The 21,170-nt window shown below is 39.9% G+C and overlaps 1 protein-coding gene across 18 annotated transcripts in view; it reads right to left on the bottom strand.

Moving 5' to 3' along the window:
- The window catches only part of ANKRD44 (ankyrin repeat domain 44), a 311,506-nt gene that overhangs the window by 33,101 nt on the left and 257,235 nt on the right, over positions 1 to 21,170 (bottom strand). For all 18 annotated transcript variants that reach the window (XM_086347858.1, XM_086347867.1, XM_086347758.1 and 15 more), the window contains one exon: positions 2,111 to 2,182. In XM_086347858.1, the coding sequence (XP_086203984.1) occupies positions 2,111 to 2,182 (72 nt within the window). The remainder of the gene's footprint in view (positions 1 to 2,110; positions 2,183 to 21,170) is intronic.

The raw sequence follows: 21,170 nt of genomic DNA, 5'->3' as shown, positions 1-21,170 counted from the left end.
GAATTCTATCTGAGATAACCTTTCTGATAGGCATCTCTTAGGGCAGCTAGAGCTTCTGTGAATGCCCAGCCTTGGGCTAACTTCCCCAGGCCCAGCAGATGGCTGAGCAGAGGTTCTAGGGTCAACCTTTAGAGCAACCTGTTTTGTTTTTTGTTAAGTCACTCAGTCGTCTCCAGCTCTTTGCAACCCTGTGGACTGCAGCACACCAGGCTTCCCTGTCTATCACCAACTCCCAGAGTTGCTCAAACTCATGTCCATTGAGTCAGTGATGCCATCCAACCATCTCATCCTCTGTCGTCCCCTTGTCCTTCTGCCCTCAATCTTTCCCAGCATCAGGGTCTTTTCCAATGAGTCAGTTCTTTGCATCAGGTGGCCAAAGCACTGGAGCTTCAGCTTCAGCATCAGTCCTTCCAATGAATATTCAGGACTGATTTCCTTTAGGATTGACTGGTTGGATCTCCTTGCAGTCCAAGGGACTCTCAAGAGTCTTCTCCAACACCACAGTTCAAAAGCATCAGTTCTTTGGTGCTCAGCCTTCTTTATGGTCCAACTCTCACATCCATACATGATACGGGAAAAACCATAGCTTTGACTAGATGGACCTCTGTTGGCAAAGTAATGTCTCTGCTTTTTAACATGTTGTCTAGGTTTGTCATAGCTTTCCTTCCAAGGAGCAAGCATCTATTAATTTCATGGCTGCGGTCACCATCTGCAGTGATTGTACTAAGAGACAACTGGTATAAAATTTTATACATATAAATATCCACCCACCTTTTTTACTCTAAGCCCATGTCCAGAAGAAAGACTCGTGGACATTTTGGCTTGCTTTCACAGGACTCGGCGTGTGCATATTTATCACTGTGCATACAGTGGTTATGTCGGTAGATGTGGCAGAGGGTGGTGAGTGAGATGCTAGCAGATGGGCTGGTGAGTACCTGAGGAGCCTGGCAAGGAGGGAAAGCCTCCATGGAGTGTGATCAGTTCATCCCAGAACTCATGGGATGGCCTCATCCCTTCCTTCCTACATTCCTATCTGCCTCAGTTCATCCCAATCCTCATCCCTTCCTACCCTGGCTGAATTTCTATGTGTGTCCATCAATAAAATACTCCTCTCAGCTCTCCAAAATCTCCATCTCAATTTTTCATCAGAATGAAACTGAAAACGTGCTTATGTGTGCGTGGTACTGAGTGCAATGTCATAACTGTTAAACATAGAGACCCAGCATCCTACTCTTCCCAGTATCCAGTCTCTAGCTGCGTCCAAACATCTTGATGGCCCTGTACTGTGGTCTCACAACTCAGCAGTGCCTTGCGCAGGTGAGCTGGCTGCTGTCAGTCCGAGAGGTTTCTAGGGAACAGCTGTTGATTAGCAAGACCTTCACAGACATAGAGTGGTGGTAAGCTTCTCAGTTCTGTCACCCTCAGGGAGAGTTTGGTGATTCTCACTCTAAGCTATTGCATTTCCTTTCAATGATGGGATGTGGAGAGGAAGCTTTATTGGTGACAAAATAACTCCTGCTCGCCTCCCTAGTGGCTCAGATGGTGAAGAATCTGCTTGTCATGTCGGAGACCAGAGTTTGACCTCTGGGTCAGAAAGATCTCCTGGAGAAGGAAATGGCTACCCACTCCAGTATTCTTGCCTGGAGAATTCCATGGACAGAGGAGCCTGGTGGGTTATACTCCATGGGGTCGCAAAGAGTGGGACACGACTGAACATCTAACACTTTCACTTTTACCTCCTTCCCAAATCTCACCAGATTACAAAAAGCAGGGTCTGATTCTTCCTATGAGACCTCGATTTCAAGCCTCAGCAGAAGCTGCAGAGTCGCTTTCATGCACATTTTCATCTTGCTCTCACAAGTCTGTGTTTAAATATCTCACAAGTTTTTAACTATGGTATTCAATTATCTACAGTTCAATGCTTGTTGTCTATATTTACATCTCTAAAATAAAAATAAAACATTTCCTCAGTTAGTAATTATTATTACTAGATAATTTTAAACACTGCTAAAATGTGTAACAATTGCTTTCCTTTTAAGAGCAGCCTACTCTTGGGAACACTTAGGGTTCTTCTGTAACACGGTGAAGCTACCCACAGCATCTGACTTACAGCTAAATGGAGTGGACTCTTGGTAGCACCGGAATCTGACTCTTCAAAAACACTGTTGGTTCTTTCCAAAAGCTGTGGAGATGAAAAGAAAACAACAGTATGTGAGTACAATCTGCAGAAGGAATCCTACTTTACGGATACTAATGTTGACATAAATGAGAAAGAAGGCTTCAGAAACTTAAGAAACCATGCAACTTATCAGAAATACAAGAAATCAGATACAGCATATCTAAAACAAATATGCGAACTGAATATTTCAACTTCTAGGTCATCTTAGCATTTGCTATTTTTCAAAAAAGCAGCTTTCATACTTGAAAAGTTGCTCAGCTTCACCAGTCTAGAAAAATAATTCTTGTTAAATCTACTTCCCACCCAGTAGTTAGTCATAATGAAAAAATGACAGTACCCAGGGTCTATTCCACTATCAAACACATATTTACTGGAGATAAGCGTTGAAAAGACGTATGAAACTCTTATTTTCATGAAGCTTACATTCTAGAGAGAGAACACAAATAAACATACACACAAGAAAATAATCTGGTAGTGAAATATGCTTATAATGAAAATAAAGTAGGGTGATGTGAAATGGAGTGACTGGGAAGCCTTTTACAGCTGACGGCCAGGGGAGGCTTCTCTAAGGAGATAACAGTTAAAGTGGGACTTCAGTAATGGGAAGAATTGCGGCTGGAGAGCATTCTGGGAGGAGGGAGGAGTTAATGCAAATATATCCAGTGGGGATAAACAGAGGGAGCTCAAGGAATGGAAAGAATAGTGCGATGAGGGCATGATGTTGGTGAGGGTATCAGGTAAAAGACATTTCCATTGACTTTTGTTGGAAGAACAAATTGTTAAAACCTTTCTGGGCAAGTTTGTGCATATCTTTGACATCAGGAATTAATTCATACTAAATTATTAGACAAGCACACAATGACACGTGTATAAAGAAACATATTCATTTAAAAAATGTGCCCAGACACTGCTCCAGGTAGTGAAGAGTCAATAATAAATAGTATATTTAACGATCCATTTTCTCAAGGGGTGGGGGTGTCAGGCAATAAAAGAAAGTCATGTAATTATTTAGAAAGTCATAGGTACTGTGGAGAAAAAAACAGAGAAGCGTTTGGAAGGCTGGAAGAAAGGTCAGTTTGCAACTTTAAATACGAGATCAGGAAAGGTCTTACTGAGCAGGTGACGGTTAAACAAAGTGTGGAGGTGGTAAGAGAGCCATGTGGTATCTAGGGGAAGTGCATTCCAAGCAGAGGGGTAAACAATTGCCTAGTCCTTTAGGGACAGAGATGTTTAAGATCATTTATGAGATGGGGAACAAGGATGAGAATAACATCCCTCTCCTAGACTTCCCAACAATATTATAAACACCTGTCTTTTAAAATATCAAATTTTAAAATTTTCTGTTTTTCTGCTTAAAACAGCTAGCATGGCTTTTGTTTCCTTCAAATGCCTGGCTGATTCAAAAAGTAATACAGATTTAAGTTTTCTTAATGAGGGGTGGAGAAAGGGGAAATACACCACTCAGTACACTAGAAAGCGAAACTTCCTAACATGCTCTTTATTCATGTGGAAAAACACATATTAAAGCCATATGTGTGGAAAGATACCATTTTCATTTCAAGAACTGTATTGATACATCTACATATGCCGGAAAAAAAGGTGAGAAACATATACCCTAAAATGTTGAATGTAGTAGCCTAAAAGTGGGAGTATAGACGATTTTTATTTTCTTCTTTATCTTTCCTGAATTTTTTTTGGGGGGGTGAATGTGTATTGGTTTTGTAATAAAATCACTAAAGCTATTTCTGTTTGGAATAAAAATGATGAACATTCCTTTTCATTTACTAGAATGATGTTCACAGACCCCTAGGTAGGTCCATCCTAGACCTGGGCCTAGTTCTATTTCTGTGGCTCTTTCTAGTTCTAGTTCTGTTCTAGAACTTCTTTCTAGCCAATGAATGTGAAAAAAAAAAAGAGGTTGCATTCTCTGGCAGATCAAATATCAGTGTAAACTTGATTATCTAAAAGCACACAATTTCAAATTTTCAAGTAAAACAATACAAATAATTATATCAGAAGCATGAGGCATTATATATTCATTTTTATTAGTATAAGAATAGAATTTGGAACTGAAGCAATCTACAATACATTAGAATAATGAGAGTAAATTTCATTTTAACTTCAAAGCAAATAACTTTAAAAACCAATCTGCTGTACAAAGTTGAAATAAAAGCAGCCTCAACTGCTTGAAAAGGCTAGAGAACAGCTGTTCTTTGCTTTGTTTTGCAACATTATCACCTGCAAGACTTCCTGGAATTGACAGTGTGTACCAACTCCAAATCCTGTCCTAGAACGAACTTTTAATCAAAGGAACAGAGAATCATTTCCACTATTATTACAAACACGATGAACAGAAGCAAGAAGACAATATACTGTTTACAGTCACAAATCAGCCATATTCCCAGAAGATTTACTATGGAAGACTATTTTTCTACATGTGTACCTTGATCATCCTAATAGCATGGGATGCTTTAATTCAGTCATTTGCTTAATGCCATCTATATGGGGGCCTCTGGGTTAGGAACCAGATTCAACTGTGCAGTGAGCAGATGTGGTCACTGACCTGGGAGAGCTTTGAGGCTAGTGGGGAATCCACAGAAGTTAACAGGTAGTGAAAACAGTGAGGCAAGAGCTAGGATGCAAGATGATATGGGAATATGAAGGAAGAGGTACCTGACATAACCTTGGGGGCTCAAAGAAGACTCCTCTGTAAAGAAGTTTTACCCTGAGACCAGGATGGTAGGAGTCTGCCAGGCAAAGACAGAAGGGACTATTCAGGCAGAAGAAAGAGCTTGTGAGAACAGTGAGTACACCATCAAAAGCTTTAAGTTCAATAAGACTAGATAACACGTAGGAGTGAAGAAAGAGTGAGGAGCAATGAGCTATAAATGAAAGCAGACAATAGATTAGGTACAGGGTGATCATATCATTACTGTCCAATCCTGGCCATTTTTCAGATTGAAATTGGGCTGGGATAATAGCCGTAAGGGCTTCCCTGGTGGCTCAGATGGTAAAATATCTGCCTGTAATGCAGGAGACCTGGGTTCGACCCCTGGATCAGGATGATCCCCTGGAGGAGGACATGGTAACCCACTCCAGTATTCTTGCCTGGGAAATCCCATGGACAGAGGAGCCTGGTGGGCTATAGTCCATGGGATCACAAAGAGTTGGACAAGATTGAGCAACTAACACTTCCACTTTAAACAGCTGTAAAGCAGAGCATCAAATCAGGATAATTCCTGAGACTCACTGAAGTGCTTTTAGCAGGGAAGAGGCATGATCATGGTCAGATTCTTGGGTTTCATGAAAACTCTTGAACTGCAGTGTGGCAAATGAGCTGCAGTGGTGCTTGGGGCAGGTGAGGACTGCAACTCTAGGAGCAGGGAGATCGGTTAGGATATTTCGACTATGGGATTGATAAATTGTGAATTAAGTTGCTGAGAACTGACGGTGGCCTGTACTGCAAAAGAGGAAGAGGAAATGGAAGGAAGTGGGGATATTCAGGACTTTTATTCACTCCTTTATTCATTCATTCAATAATTACTTATTGAGTGCTGTGCCAGATACTGAGATTTCCAGTTCTCAAATAGTTCCTACCCACATGAAGCTTAGAGCCCAAAAGGCGTAATGGGCACCATTCATCGACTGAACAATGGAGGAAGGGGAAAGAAGAGTCAAGAATGACATTGAGTTTTCTTGCTTTGATAACAGGGTGAAAGGTGATGCCTTCTTTAAGACAAGAAACAAAGAGAAGGCACAAGATGAGGGGAAGGAAAATGCATTGAGTTTTAGTTTGAAGTGCTTCTGGGACATTCAAGGCTAGATGTCCACTGGACAGATGGATATAATGTTTGAAGCTTAGAACAGAGATCTGGGCAGGAGTCATGGATTTGGCGATCATCAGCAATGGCTGAGACAGGACGCCTTCACTGTGGATGAGACTGCCTGGGAGAAAGTGTAGTGAGAGAGGACCTAAGCCTCAGGAACCTCAATTATTTAGGGTTTGGAAGAGAGTCTGTATAGGAGGCTTGAGAAGAGGAGGGTTCAGAGAGGTAGGAGGAAAACCTGGAGAATGAGGAGATGATGATGCTGGTGGCGATGACGGTGCTGGAGGCCATGATTACCATGATATGAAGGTGGTGGTGGTGATCAATGATACTGTCATCTCACTGATGATAACCAAAAGTTATTAAGCATTTACTATGAGTTAAGCATTCCACAGATCACCTCAACCCATCCTCAGAAATCCATTAAGTAACTTGCTCAAGTTTGCACAGCCTGGAAAATACAAATCATGGAATTGAACCCAAGTCTAACTCAAAACCTATGTTATTTATCCCATAAAACACCTTCCTATCAACTGATAAGGTGAGACTTCCCTGATATTTCAAAGGGAAAAAAAAAATAGGGATGAGGGTAGGAAACATGAAGAGTTTTTTTTATGTGCATTTTTTAAAATACAAATTGATTTATTTTAATTGGAGGTTAATTACTTTACAGTATTTTTTTTTTAAGTATGTGAGTCTTTTTATGTCTCTAACTTCAACAACTCCCTTTGATCTTTGAGATTTTCCTCTTTGTTTCCTAAGTAGTGGTAAGTAGTCATTTTAGTTACACAGCACTCAAAGGGAACCTTAACTGGAATCTAACTTCTCTAAGATGCCTCTTCCTTTGGTGGTGGTTGTTAGTTAAGAAGGCAACGTGAAAAAGTAGGGAGAAAAGAAATCTGCAAGTCATTCAAAAGTGACATTTATGTTTAGACTTCTCTTTCTAATTTAAAATTGATTCTAAACATATCAAGTCCAAGGGATGAAGCAGATACACAGCACTGCTCAGAGACTCGAGTCTGCATAAATGTCTCAGGGGAGGAACATGGGGCCCAAGAGAGACAGAGAGCTCCCAGCATGACTCATTACACAAACTCATACTTAAGCCTGTAGTTTGCAATATTACTGGAAAATAACATTGCTCTACAGAGATCACCCTCAACCTACCTTGTCAAAATCCGAAATAGAATGGTTCTTTTGAAACACAGTTATAGCTAGGAATACATGTTGAAGAAGCAGCATTATAAAAAGCAGTGAGTTCTGCACATAAATCTTGTAGTTATAAATCAAATAATATAAATTTATATGTATAATACCAAGCCAACAAGTTATAACTTTCTTTATTTTAAGACCAATTCCACTTAATATATCCTCTGGCTTATCATCAACATTTACACAATCCATGCATTCACATGCTAGTTTCCATGTTGAATTATACTCATAAATCCAACATACACATCCAGTACATTGCCATTGGTTTCTACTGGCACAATAAAAAATTTACACTCACTTCAAGGATTGACTTGGTTCTCTGCCTAAACAATCTATTATAATGGCTGTTTTAATAAAGTCTTTATCTGGACTACTTAATCTTATTCCTTATTATCTATAAAATCTCAGAAATGCTGCTTTTCTCAACTGATCAATCATTTATGAAGCTTGTGTAGAGAGTCTAGCACTGCTTGAGCCCACAGCCTCCTATCACCTTGCATTTGCCAAGACTCTCTGGGCCAAGAAAACCCAGAAGGTCTGAGATTTAAGCTACTCCCAACCTCAATGACAAGTAAAGATGGGCATCTGAGGTGGGAATTAAGAGAAAAAAGCTAGGGTGAGAGCAAACAGACTTTGTTTGTGAAACATGAACCCTCTATCTATTTCAGCTGGATGGTGGTGGTGGTGGCTGGGATGTTCTATAACTTTGGGGGGCTGAGAAAACGATTGTATAAATATTATAGCAATTCATAGGACACTTTTTGAGTTTGGAAAGCATTTCCACAGGACTGGAGGGCTCACACAAAGAACACCTCAATGTCTTAGATTTAAAAGCAGCGGAGGTAATAGAAGGCCAAGTTTAAGCCTCTTTCTCTATAAACTGAATCTGTAATGATAAAATCAAGAATAAATATGAACTTGATGGTAAGCCAACTGGCCGCTGGGTTAACAAAACAATGATCTTATCCAAAATTGAGAGGAAACACATAAATATTACACTTTATAAGTGCTTTATAAGTAGTATGGCTTATGACTGGTTATTTGAAAACATGGCAAGAAAAAATTCAGAGATCTCAAGAGACCTTCAGCTGATCTAAACCAGTTTCTAAATGCGTTATTTAAGAAAGCAAGTGTGGCTCAGACTGTAAAAAACAGAAAGGTGTAGCCTGTGAGGTAACCCCCGTTCTGGCCAGTTCTGGTTAGACTCCTACTACTAGTTTCCACTGGTTAGCGGGGAGGGGAGGAGTTAGAAAACCAGTCAGAAAATATCGAGGAGGTGCTCTAAGGAAAGCATTTAGAATGGATGTATTTATCTTTAGAAGGCAGTGGCACCCCACTCCAGTACTCTTGCCTGGAAAATCCCATGGATGGAGGAGCCTGGTAGGCTGCAGTCCATGGGGTCGCTAGGAGTCGGGCACGGACACGACTGAGCGACTTCACTTTCACTTTTCACCTTCATGCATTGAAGAAGGAAATGGCAACCCACTCCAGTGTTCTTGCCTGGAGAATCCCAGGGATGGGGGAGCCTGGTGGGCTGCCATCTATGGGGTCGCACAGAGTCAGACACGACTGAAGCGACTTAGCAGTAGCAGAGAGAACTGAGAGGACACTTATGAGTATTCAAGTCTGCAAAGGGCTGGAAGCAGACCAAGATCCCTTGGAAAGCTGGCATCTCTGTCAGAAATTCTATTTCACATTCCACTTGTCTGTGCTTGAGAATGAGATGCTATTTGGGCAACCTTAAGGCTGACCCGGAGTCCACTCTGCTGTGACCTGACTCTGGCTCAAGCCAGAAGAGGGGGCTGAGTCTGCAGAAGTTTCAGACCACCCAGCCTGTGTCCACACTCCATTGAGAGGCTCCCAGAGGCCCAGGAGAGTGCTTGGGGTTCCCCCTCAGGTCTTTCAGTCTCAGAATTAATATGATGTTCCAGGCTGTACTGGACCCCAGTGAACCCCCAGTCTTTGGACCTAGCCCAAAATAAACTAGCTTCCTCATGATGACATGTGGGTAACAGCAGTGACTATCTCTTTCTCAGGATTCTGCTCACACCACTTCACAGCTATTAGAAAAAGCTGTGTTGCTTGAAATTGTTATTAGCAACAATTACCGGAAACTCACTGGCTCCTAGAGATGTATGAATCTAATCTAATTTCTGCCTCCTCCACTCAATTCCATAAGTAAGGAGCCATTAACTTTCTGCAAGTCAAGGTCTATGCAACTTCAAAAGGAGATAACACAAATTAAGGCGGGCACTACTAGAAGCTTAGCTTCTTGGGAGCTGATTTTGATTACTCTGCTTATCTCCTCCCTCCAGTGTGTATTCAGTTCCTGGTGATTTCCTTGCCAATTAAAAGGCAGAAGAGCCTGTAGTATGTGTATGGAAGGCTAATGAAACCTGCTGTGAAGATAAAGGCAAATACAAGATACAAAATGCATGGTGTTCAAAAACTATCTTGCAAGAGGCCTTAAAAATGTTCATCTACTTTGACCCATAAACCTACTTCAGACTCTATCCTGAGAATGTTTTAAGCCCAAAGCCACTCGAGTGAAACAGTGGTAAACAACCTAAAGAGAAGAATGTCTAAGTTGTGATTGATCCAACACTTGAAAATTATTTAGCTTTAAAAATGTTTACCAAGTGCTTTTAATAGCACTGGGAAAGGATCATTCAGAATATTTTATGAAAAATAATCAATGCATAAAACTGCATATTTAATATTATCTCATGTATGTAAAAAAAATAAAATATGTGAGAAGGAGACTGGAAGGAAATATACCAAGAAGGCTAATAATAACTGCTTTGTAGTGGAGGGACTTCGAGTGTTTGATTTTTTCTTTTCACTTTTCTACATTTTCTAAACTTTCTACAACCAATACAGATTACTCTAAAAGAATAAAATAAACTTGTATTTAAAGGTGAGATAGTTGAGTCAGATGACTTTCAAGGTCCCTTTAGCATCCTATCCAGTAAAAATTTATGAGGGGGGAGAGTCCAATATTTTCATGACTATATTTCTGGTATTCTTTATTAAATCAATAATACCAGTTTGGCTAGTTAACTGTTGGTTGAGTACATTCCTTCATGGCCATTAAATTGCAAATTTCTTAGAGGTAGAGACTACCTATTCCTTGCAGAAGGTATTCAATAATGTTTACTGAATTTAATTTAAATCTGGTAAGTGAATGAGAGAGCACTGGTGGAATTAATTACAGGGTTATAACACATTTGCTTCCCTGCTTTGACACTGCAATACTATAAAAATATTACTGGAATCTTATATTTTAAATGGATTTTTCCCTTTAGAAAAAACATGTGAATACAGTATCCACTGCTACTTTTAATAAATCAACTAACCAGCAAAACAAACAAACCTGATCTTTCACAGAACATGGTCTTATAACTGAAAAATGCTCAAGGCTAAGCATGTCTTTCTAAACCATAATGTCAGACCCCAATGCCAGGTAGTGGTAGAACTCATCCTGAGGTGACCCTATGGCCTTCAGTTACAAGGAAGCAAAGAAGACTAATATCAAACTAAATTTTTATACAATCAATTGACCAATACCATGAAGAAGGTAAGATACTAGTAAAAGAATTCTAAACATATTTTGTAGTTTCAAATACATACATCAGTCCAGAGAAAGCCATATAATGTGTTTTTGAAATAATGAAACAGTAGAACTCTTTTTATCTTGCCATGAGCATTCCAGATAAGAAAGAATATTAAAATTAACTCAAGAAATAAGTCACTCCCTTTAGGGATAAGATATCATGGTTCCTGAAAATATAAGAACTTACCTAAGGTTGAAGCCAAAACTGATCATGAAGGAACAAGGATTTTAACTCACTGAAGGAGTTGCAAAGAATCACTGCAGAAGTCATCCCAAATGTGAAAAAATCATCAAAGTGCTCCCTATTATTATTATTTTCAAGGTTCCATGGCAGCTTTGGACTTTAATGATTTAACTCATGCTCAGAATTCCTAAGTTCAATTTTTTCCAAGCCAAGTAAAAATATGAAATGACTATATCTGGATTAAACAGAACCAGAAGGAATAATTCACCTTAATAAAGACATTATTCTCTCTCACGCCATAATTTCCTATAACTGAATTTGGTTTCATGTTTTTGTCTGGGCAGTGAGCCAAAAGAGGGAAGGAATATTGATGTCTTGGAGATAGGACAGAAAAGAGAGAGAGCTGAAAAGCGTCCCTATGAAAATCTCTGAGGAACAGGCTGCAGCCAAAAGCAAATCCCAAAACACCAACCTTAAAGTGTGTGCCTTGACTGCTGATACCAGCAAAGTTTGTCTTTGGGGCACCCTCAGTGGTGCTAGGGATGGGATAGTGATAATTATGGCAAGGAATTTGCTTACAACAGAAAACTTGGGCTCTTCTCTTGATATTCATAATAAAGGAATTAGCCTAGACTATATTTACCTCCTCCTGAACTTTGCAGAGTAATTCAAAAGTTAAGGTCACTCTTCTGTATCAGCAGTGAGTTCAACACAGTTGGTATATTAAATTGGTGTATTCAGTCTGAGTTACCTGATCTTTTCTGGATCCTAGCATTACATGCATGTTGTGGTGATGGTGTGGTGATGGTGGGGTATGTGTGTGTATGTGAAGGGGCAGGGATGGGGGGAGGAACACAGAAGCAAAAAGTCTGTTTTATCATACTTGGGTAACATCATACTTGGGTAACATGCTATTCAGTTGCTAAGTCATGTCCGACTCCTTGCAAGCCCAAGGACTGCAGCACGTCAGGCTTCCTTGTCTTTCATGATTTCCAAGAGTTTGCTCAAACTCATGTCCATTGAATTGGTGATGCCATCCAACCATCTCATACTCAGTAGCCTCCTTCTCCTCCTGCCCTCAATCTTTCCCAGCATCAAGGTCTTTTCAAATGAGTCAGTTCTTCGCATCAGGTGGCCAAAGGATTGGAGTTTCAGCTTCAACATCAGTCCTTCCAATGAACACTCAGGACTGATCTCCTTTAGGATGGACTGGTTGGATCTCCTTGCAGTCCAAGGGACTCTGAAGAGTCTTCTCCAACACCACAGTTGGAAGCATCAATTCTTCGGCACTTGGCTTTCTTTATGATCCAACTCACACAACCATACCTGACTACTGAAAAAACCATAGCTTTGATGATATGGACCTTTGTCGGCAAAGTGATGTCTCTGCTTTATATATATTTTTAATTTAAATTTATTTATTTTAATTAGAGGCTAATTACTTTACAATATTGTATTTGTTTTGCCATACATCAACATGAATCCACCATGGGTGTACACATGTTCCCCATCCTGAACCCCCCTCCCACCTCCCTCCCCATACCATCCCTCTGGGTCATCCCAGTGCACCAGCCCCAAGCTTCCTGTATCCTGTATTGAACCTGGACTGGCAATTCATTTCCTATATGACATTATACATATTTCAATGCCATTCTCCCAAATCATTCCCCCCACAACTTCTCCCACAGAGTCCAAAAGACTATTCTATACATCTGTGTCTCTTTTGCTGTCTCACATACAGGGTTATCGTTACCATCTTTCTAAATTCCATATATATGTGTTAGTATACTGTATTGGTGTTTTTCTTTCTGGCTTACTTCACTCTGTATAATAGGCTCCAGTTTCATCCACCTCATTAGAACTGATTCAAATGTATTCTTTTTAATGGCAGTGTAATACTCCATTGTGTATATGTACCACAGCTTTCTTATCCATTCATCTGCTGATGGACGCCTAGGTTGTTTCCATGTCCTGGCTATTATAAACAGTGCTGCGATGAACATTGGGGTACATGTGTCTCTTTCAATTCCTCGGTGTGTATGCCCAGCAGTGGGATTGCTGGGTCGTATGGCAGTTCTATTTCCAGTTTTTTAAGGAATCTCCACACTGTTCTCCATAATGGCTGTACTAGTTTGCATTCCCACCAACAGTGTAAGAGGGTTCCCTTTTCTCCACATCCTCTCCAGCATTTATTTATCTGCTTTTTAATATGCTGAGTCGGTTTGTCATAGGTCTTCTTCCAAGGAGCAAGCGTCTTTTAATTTCATGACTGCAGTCACCATCCACAGTGATTTTGGAACCCAAGAAAATAAATATGCCACTGTTTCCATGTTTCCCATCTATTTGCCATGAAGTGATGGGACCGGATGCCATGATTTAAGCTTTTTGAACGTTGAGTTTTAAGCTAGCTTTTTCATTCTCCTCTTTCAACCTCATCAAGAGGCTCTTTAGTTCCTCTTCACTTTCTGCCATTAGGGTGGTATCATCTGCACATCTGAAGTTACTGATATTTCTCCCAGCAATCTTGATTCCAGCTTGTGCTTCTTCCAGCCCAGTGTTTCTCATGATGTACTCTGCATATAAGTTAAGTAAGCAGGGTGACAATATACAGCCTTGATGTCCTCCTTTTTCCATTTGGACCAGTCCATTGTTCCATGTTCAGTTCTAAGTGTTGCTTCTTGACCTGCATACAGGTTTGTTCCGCTGGAGGCATGTAAGGTGCTCTTGTGTTTCCATCTCTTTAAGAATTTGCCACAGTTTGTTGTGATCCACACAGTCAAAGGCTTTGGCATAGTCAATAAAGCAGAAATAGATGTTTTTCTGGAATTCCCTTGCTTTCTCTATGATCCAACAGATGTTGGCAATTTGATCTCTGGTTCCTCTGCCCTTTCTAAATCCAGCTTATACATCTGGAAGTTTCTCGGTTCAAGTACTGCTGAAGCCTTGCTTGAAAGATTTTGAGCATTACCTTGCTAGCATGTGAAAAGAGTGCAGTTGTACCTTCCTTTGAATATTATTTTGCACTGCCCTTCTTTGGGATTGGAATGAAGACTGATGTTTTCTAGTCCTGTGGCCATTGCTGAGTTTTCCAAATGTGCTAGCATACTATATTGAGTGCAGGTCTTTAACAGCATCATCTTTTAGGATTTGAAATAGCTCAGCTGGAATTCCATCACCTCCACTAGCTTTGTTCATTTAGGAAAAAGAATTAGAAGGATAAATACCAAGAGGTTCTTGGTAAGATTCCCTATTGTTAAGAAAAATGATTCAAAACTTATAAATTATGCAAAGAGGATAATTCCATGTCCCTTTAAAAATCACACTGAGGCATTGTTTTAACAAGCTCACCCAGGGATTAATTTTTAGTAAAATATTAATTAATGGTCAGTCTCTATGAAGTTACATTTTGACTTACAGATCTGTTTCCTCTAGAAATACACATTATTTCTCTGTGATGGAAAAGATAACTCTAGATACGATAGCTTATTTCTCCTTTGGATGGTAACAAGTTTTGTATCTAACCTAACAATCTTACTCTAATATTATTTTATTAAACTGTCTATGAATGCTCTGTTCTGCAAATGCTCCTTGAATTAGCTTTAGCATCTTAGTGGTTCCACCATTACTTAATGAGATTTTAAAAAATCTTTAACATGTGTTCCTTTTCTCCTATTATGAGAGTTTCATTTAAAAATTTTTGAGGCATATACTCTGACATCACTCATCAGCACCAATCTTCATACAAGACCTCAAAAGTCTTAATATCCATTGAAAATGCCTATAAAAATCTACCCCCATCAATGTCGTTCCACAATAGACTCTCCTTGGGACACTGAGAGAACTTGAGGAGGTGCCTTCCTCACCTGCTGTGCAGATGCAGGGCAGACAGAGCTATGCCATCCCATGATCAGAAAATCAATTTGACTGGATTTCCAATGAACTCTTCAAGCTCTAAGACTGAGGACTCATGGGCTACCCTCCACTCTTCACATATCTACTTTATCCAGGGAATCATGGAAGTGGCCAAGATCTTTTCAACTGGGGATGAAGGCCTCATGGTCTGTACCTACTCATTTTTCTCCCAGGAATCGTTGCCAGATAACAACAATGCCCTCTTCTCACCCTCAGTCTACGCAAAGAGAGGAGGCCTGCCTTGGAGGGCTACATCCATTCAGCACATTTCGGGGAACTCACAGCGCACCACCTCTTCTCCCTTTCTGGCCTCCTCTCCGACTTGGAATCCTAGACAGAACTGCAGGGAGCCTCTCTCCAGGTAGACGCGTACAGGACTTAAATCTCAAATCACCTACAGTCCAGGAGGGAGACCCCTCTCTCCTCCCCATTTCACCTCTCTTTAAAAATAAATCTCTCTGCAGAAGAAAATGAAATACACAATAAAGCATAGATCATTTCTGACTGAAAGCAAGAGCACACTAACTTCATTTAAGCTAAATAAGATCATTCAAAGGATTCTTTCTCCCAAAGCTCATAAAATTTCATTTCATTTAATCATATCTTCATTTATATATGATGACTATTCTGCCATGGTTATTTTACTGGTATAGGCATTACAAAAATACAAGAAAATTATGGTTTTAGATTTATAGGATATACACAAAAATCATGGCAGAGTTCTACGTTCTTTAGCATAATGAAACTGTGATGCTCCTCAGTCTGATTTTTTGAGTGTCAATTTGAAAAATAATTCCTTCTGTGGGTCTTTCTTCTGTGGATCCACCTTAGGCACACACTCTACCTCTGATAATTAAGCCTTTTCTTAATTGAAGGGGTTGCAGGGAGCCCGCCTGTAGGCAGGTATTTTGGCAAATCTAGCCCTCCTGGATTTTCTTTCTGTGAGGTGTCAGACCATCCATCCATGTCTGACTTCTGTTATCTTGTCCTTTGGCTATTACTGAACAGGAAATACTGACCCTTCCTTCCAGAGCAGCCAACAGTCTTGGGAGAAAGGGAGAGACACTGTCTATAGGATTTAATTCCTATTCCTTTCAATTTCATCCTCTCATTCCACAGTTTCCCCTCTACTACAACAATCAAAACCCAAACCCCCTTTTCATGACAGTTATGTAAATAACTATCAGTCTCTTGGGGAACACAGGCACCTTCCCAACCACAACACAAAATATGATTTGCGGTCTAAACCTTGAGAGCCCACGGATAACTCATGAATTTTAATGAATTTTAAAATCAGACCCTATGCTATTTTGTCTCTCTTTTTGTTTCACAAATCCAGTAATTCTAAAAATTAGTCATGTTCGGCTGACAGCAAGAATGAAGAATCTTCAGCAAACAGCATCCGTCATTTAAAATACACTAAAATTTGTGAATTTGAGCCACTAGGACGCAAAGAGAGCCATTTCACCAATTTGGGAGTGTCTTTGCCTCCTTTCCCATCTGTTGTTTGTCTTTTCTTTCTTGCTGTTAATTAGCTCTTTGAACAGAAGGTGTAAGAGGCAGGGGTATTTAATTCAATAAAGTATATCACTAAGGTTCTCACAGTACTAACAGTGATCATTCTTGCTGTTTGCTTATACTTTCAATAAAGGGATTAGAAAGACAGTTGAAACTATCATTTAAAATTAGGTTTTCATATCACCCATGCACTTACCTTCTACCTCATTCCTATTAATGAAAGAAAACCTTAGAATGTTGTGTAACTTCACATCACTCAGACAAGCAATTTAAAAGGTATCTATACTCTGGTAATGTTTTCCCCCAGGGGCTCAGCAGTCAAGAATCCACCTGCCAAGGCAGGAGACATGAGTCTGATTCCTGGGTTGGGAATAACCCCTGGAGAAGGAAATGGCAATCTACTCCAATATTCTTGCCTAGGAAATCCCACAGACAGAGGAGCCTGGCAGGCTACAGTCCATAGGGTCCCAAAAGAGTCAGACATGACTTAGAGACTAAGAGACTAACAACAACAAGATATTCTTGTAAAGTATTTTCCTTGTTGCTCCCAATTATCTATCAGAATGACTTTGCTCTGGTTTTAGAAAGGCTTTATTAAACAAACAAACTCTACGTGCGTTCTCTAAAAGCTGTGGAAAAATCTAATTTGGATGAAGTCCTGTTTTTATTTTTATTTTTTTTTAATTTGGAGCTTCAAACATGTCAGTGTGTAGCTGAAAGGCAGCTGTAAAAAATTCAGAGTTCCATTAAAAAAAATAGGTGACACTGTTAGCTCTGCACTGTTTAAACTAAGATACCTTCATTTGCTGTGCAAGAGCACAGATGTCAGATCTGGACCCTATTTTCTTCACTCTTTGAAAACAAACACTGTATCATAGATCCTTTAATTTAGAGTATGGATTATTCAGGAACACATTTGAAAATTAAAAACTCTAACTTCCCTTCTGATCACCATGTTCATAAAGTAGGTCACTGAAAGTCAAATCAGAATGATCTATTTACAAAATCTAGCATCAAATATAAAATAAGTTGTAATAGAAATGTTTTCAGTTTTTGACTTTTTTCTCTTAAAAAGGGATCAGTGATCAAAGGATTAAAATCAAGAAAGCACATCTTAAAAGAACAAGATCACAACTGGCAGGCCATTTTCTTTTTTGTTTACTCTCTATATCCTTTGGAATTTTAATTACTAATACCTATGGCAATAAACATAATTGCATAAAAATCTGGGGGAGACTTCTCTGTGTGTTATTATAATAAAAAGGTGGATTTTTTTTTCTTCAGATATTCCCTTACATACCGAATTGTTCTGAAATTGCCTGAATGGTTGAAAAACAAAATGAATGTTGAATTGCACACCAATTCCTGCAGCTTTTGGTTGCATACTCCAATTTTAAAGTCTGGCCCTTAATGAATGTTTTCCTCAGGGGAGTGCTTTATATTTATTTATGATGATCAATTTTTAAGTATATGCCTGAAAAGTGACATGATCCTGATAAATGCCCGAACAAACCAAAGCACATACTGAGATTGCACCTGGTCTTAAAATATTAAAGTCAGCCATCAATTCGTAAATAGTTTATGCAGATTCCTAGCTCTGCCATAAAAGAGGTATAAGAAGGAAGTTTTATGTCTAAGCAAAAAATTTTACATATAGCTTAATTTTAGCATGTACTTGCTGAAACAGCTTCGAAAAAAGTTTCCAAGTTGGTGCTCAGGGAGAGTGCTGGATTGGAAAGATTAACTCAAAACTATTAAAATTAAATATTAATGGTGGATTTTATTAAAATGCCAAAAGAATTGTCAAAGGTTCTGATAATTTCATAAATTATCACACAGCTTGAATCACCACTTGGATCTTTCTTCCTTTTCTGCTTTTCCATTTAGGAAACAGGAAGGCCGAGCAAGTCTACCAGTGCGGCTATGCAAGCCTGTGCTATGTTGTTTTCACAGCCATTTTCTCTTTACTCTGCTGAATACACGGTTCTTTTTATCCTTCTACATGCTGATAAATCTGTCTTCATGTTACTTTCCTTCCTCAGTTGCAGAAGTTATACTGTTGTGCTTTCTCTGCTACAGTAATGAGGCCAGGTTATTGCAATCTTCAATGCTCTGAAGGCATTTTACTTTTTACAGGATACAACCCTCAACAAGAGAGACTTAAAATCCTCCTCCATAACTCTGAGATAAACCCCACCTGTAGCGCTGTGTTTATTTCCAGTCCTGTGTTCACTTTTCCTGGCAGGTAGCCTAAAAGCATCCTCAAGAGGATGAGAGAAAGAATTGGAAGTTCAGGTCTTTGTTCTTCTTCCTCTGTCTAGAGTCAGGTTTGGAAGGTTACTCTTCTAAATACCACTGGTCGCTCTGATGAGCTTAATTTTCCTTTTAAGTCAAACTTTGAGTGCACCGCAACTATTTAGCCTGTGCTCTGGAGCCTGGGAACCATAACTAGAGAGCCCAAGACGAGTGGCTTCTCTTGTTTCCCATGCTCTGCAACGAGAGAAGCCACTGCAATGAGAAACTCCCGCACCACAACTAGAGTAGATCCCCCTCTCCGCAACTAGCGAAAAGCCCTCACAGCAATGAAGACCCACCATAACCAAAAATATAGAACTAAAATTATTGTTTTCCTTTAAACATCTCCAGCTGGTAAATTATACAGTTATTATTTTAAGATGACCAAAATGCAATCCTCTACAAATGTGAGTAGACACAAAATAATATGGCATCTAACTGGCTACTCACAGTTAAAATTTAGCCTGATTATTCTTGAAAAATATACACATTGGGCTCAGAGTGGTCACTTGAGTAATTAAATGACTTGTTCATTTTACTAATAACTGAGGACTTCTAAATGTGCACAATAGCCAACAATCCTTGTTTCACCCTCCCATAATAGCCATATAACCAAATGCTAATGTTTAAGTTTTATGCCCTTAAGGAACATTCTCAATGCTTATTTAACTTTTATATTTTCCATGTCAACTATGCTTCAAATGTTCTTGATTTATATATACCTTAGGATAACCAGATGCTCCTCTGAATTCCTACCTTAAGAATTTGACCTTAAAGTGATTTTAACCAAAGAAAGAAAGAAGATTCTGGGGTATGTTTTCTATTTTAACATACATTCCCTTCTAAACTAATCCAGTGGCCTTTCACTGTAACTTGGCCAGGACACCCCTGCTACTGCTGCTGCTGCTAAGTCACTTCAGTCATGTCCGACTCTGTGCGACCCCATGGATGGCAGCCCACCAGGCTCCCCCGTCCCTGGGATTCTCCAGGCAAGAACACTGGAGTGGGTTGCCATTTCCTTCTCCAGTGCATGAAAGTGAAAAGTGAAAGTGAAGTCGCTCAGTCATGTCCAACTCTTTGCGACCCCATGGACTGCAGCCTACCAGGCTCCTCCATCCATGGAATTTTCCAGGCAAGAGCACTGGAGTGGAGTGCCATTGCCTTCTCCGAGGACACCCCAGACCACCAATAACAAAGTATCCTACTTCTCCCTTATTACAAATTCACAATATCCATTGTTGCAATTAAAATCTTCCTTCTGATATAGTTAGTTACTTTGGGTCAATTAAATTCAAGCCTCCTTCTGTTGGCAAACCATCAGGTTATTTTTGTTTTGAAAGCTCTTACCTACAGAAAGTTGTATAAATAAACCATGGTTATTCCTAGTTGTGCTTGGGCTCTGAGAGCACGGCATGCTCAGAAACAGACCTGAGCTCCTGGCATGAGCACGTCTACGTCTACGTGTGAAATTACTCATATGCCGCTCTTTCTTATCTGTGAAATGCTGATGACTCACAAACAATAGGACCCAAACTTCTAAAAATGGTAAGCTTCTACTGAATCCAGCTAGGAGGGGGTACCAGTCTGGTTAAATTAGAATATGTGTTCAGTCAGCTGCTCTCTACATGCGCCTTCTGAATTATTTAATAGTAAACTTGTTGAAGAGATGCCTTCATCTCTTCCCAGTATTAGTGTGGACTCCCAGCTATAGCTCACCAATATATAAAGATCTATTTTAACTGTCTGTGATCACTGAGAATACTATTCTATAGGCCAGAGGTTCTCAACCTATAAGACTGTAACCGCCAATGGACATCTGGCAATGTCTGGAGACATTTCTGATTGTTGAAAATTAGAAGGGGTATTGATTTCTACTGGCATCTGGTGGGGAGAAGCCAGGGATGTACAGGGCATTCTATAATGCACAGGCTAGTACCCCTCCCCCAGAACAAAGAGTAACCCCATTTAATATGCCAAGAATGCCAATGTTGAGAAATCTCACTTCAAGGGAATGAAATAAAAGTAGGTAAAAGAAAAGTATCCTCGCTGAATCTTTGGAAAGGGTTACCATCCAAGAGGCTTTCCCAGGTAGTGCCAGTGGTAAAGAACCCACCTGCCAATGCAGGAGATGTGGGTTCGATCCCTGGGCTGGGAAGATCCCCTGAAGAAGGGCGGGGCAACCCACTCCAGTATTCCTGCTGGGAGAATACCATGGACAGAAGAGCCTGGCAGGTACAGTCCAAAGGGTCACAAAGAGTCGGATACAACGGAAGCGACTTAGCACGCATGCACGCACCATCCAAGAACTATATAGATCTGACTTAGAACTTCATAAGAGGACAAGTTACTAAACAGAAGCCCTATGATGGGAGTGCCCGATATACTCTCATAAAGGAGTTTGATATACATGAACCCATTAGTATATAGACC

The sequence above is a fragment of the Bos grunniens genome, chromosome 2 (assembly GCF_055505025.1).
Source record: "Bos grunniens cultivar Pamir isolate PY7600 chromosome 2, Bosgru_T2T1.0, whole genome shotgun sequence".
NCBI classification, from domain to species: Eukaryota; Metazoa; Chordata; class Mammalia; order Artiodactyla; family Bovidae; genus Bos; species Bos grunniens.
The sequence above is the reverse complement of the archived record's forward strand: the minus strand, read 5'-3'. Positions and strand labels throughout refer to the sequence as shown.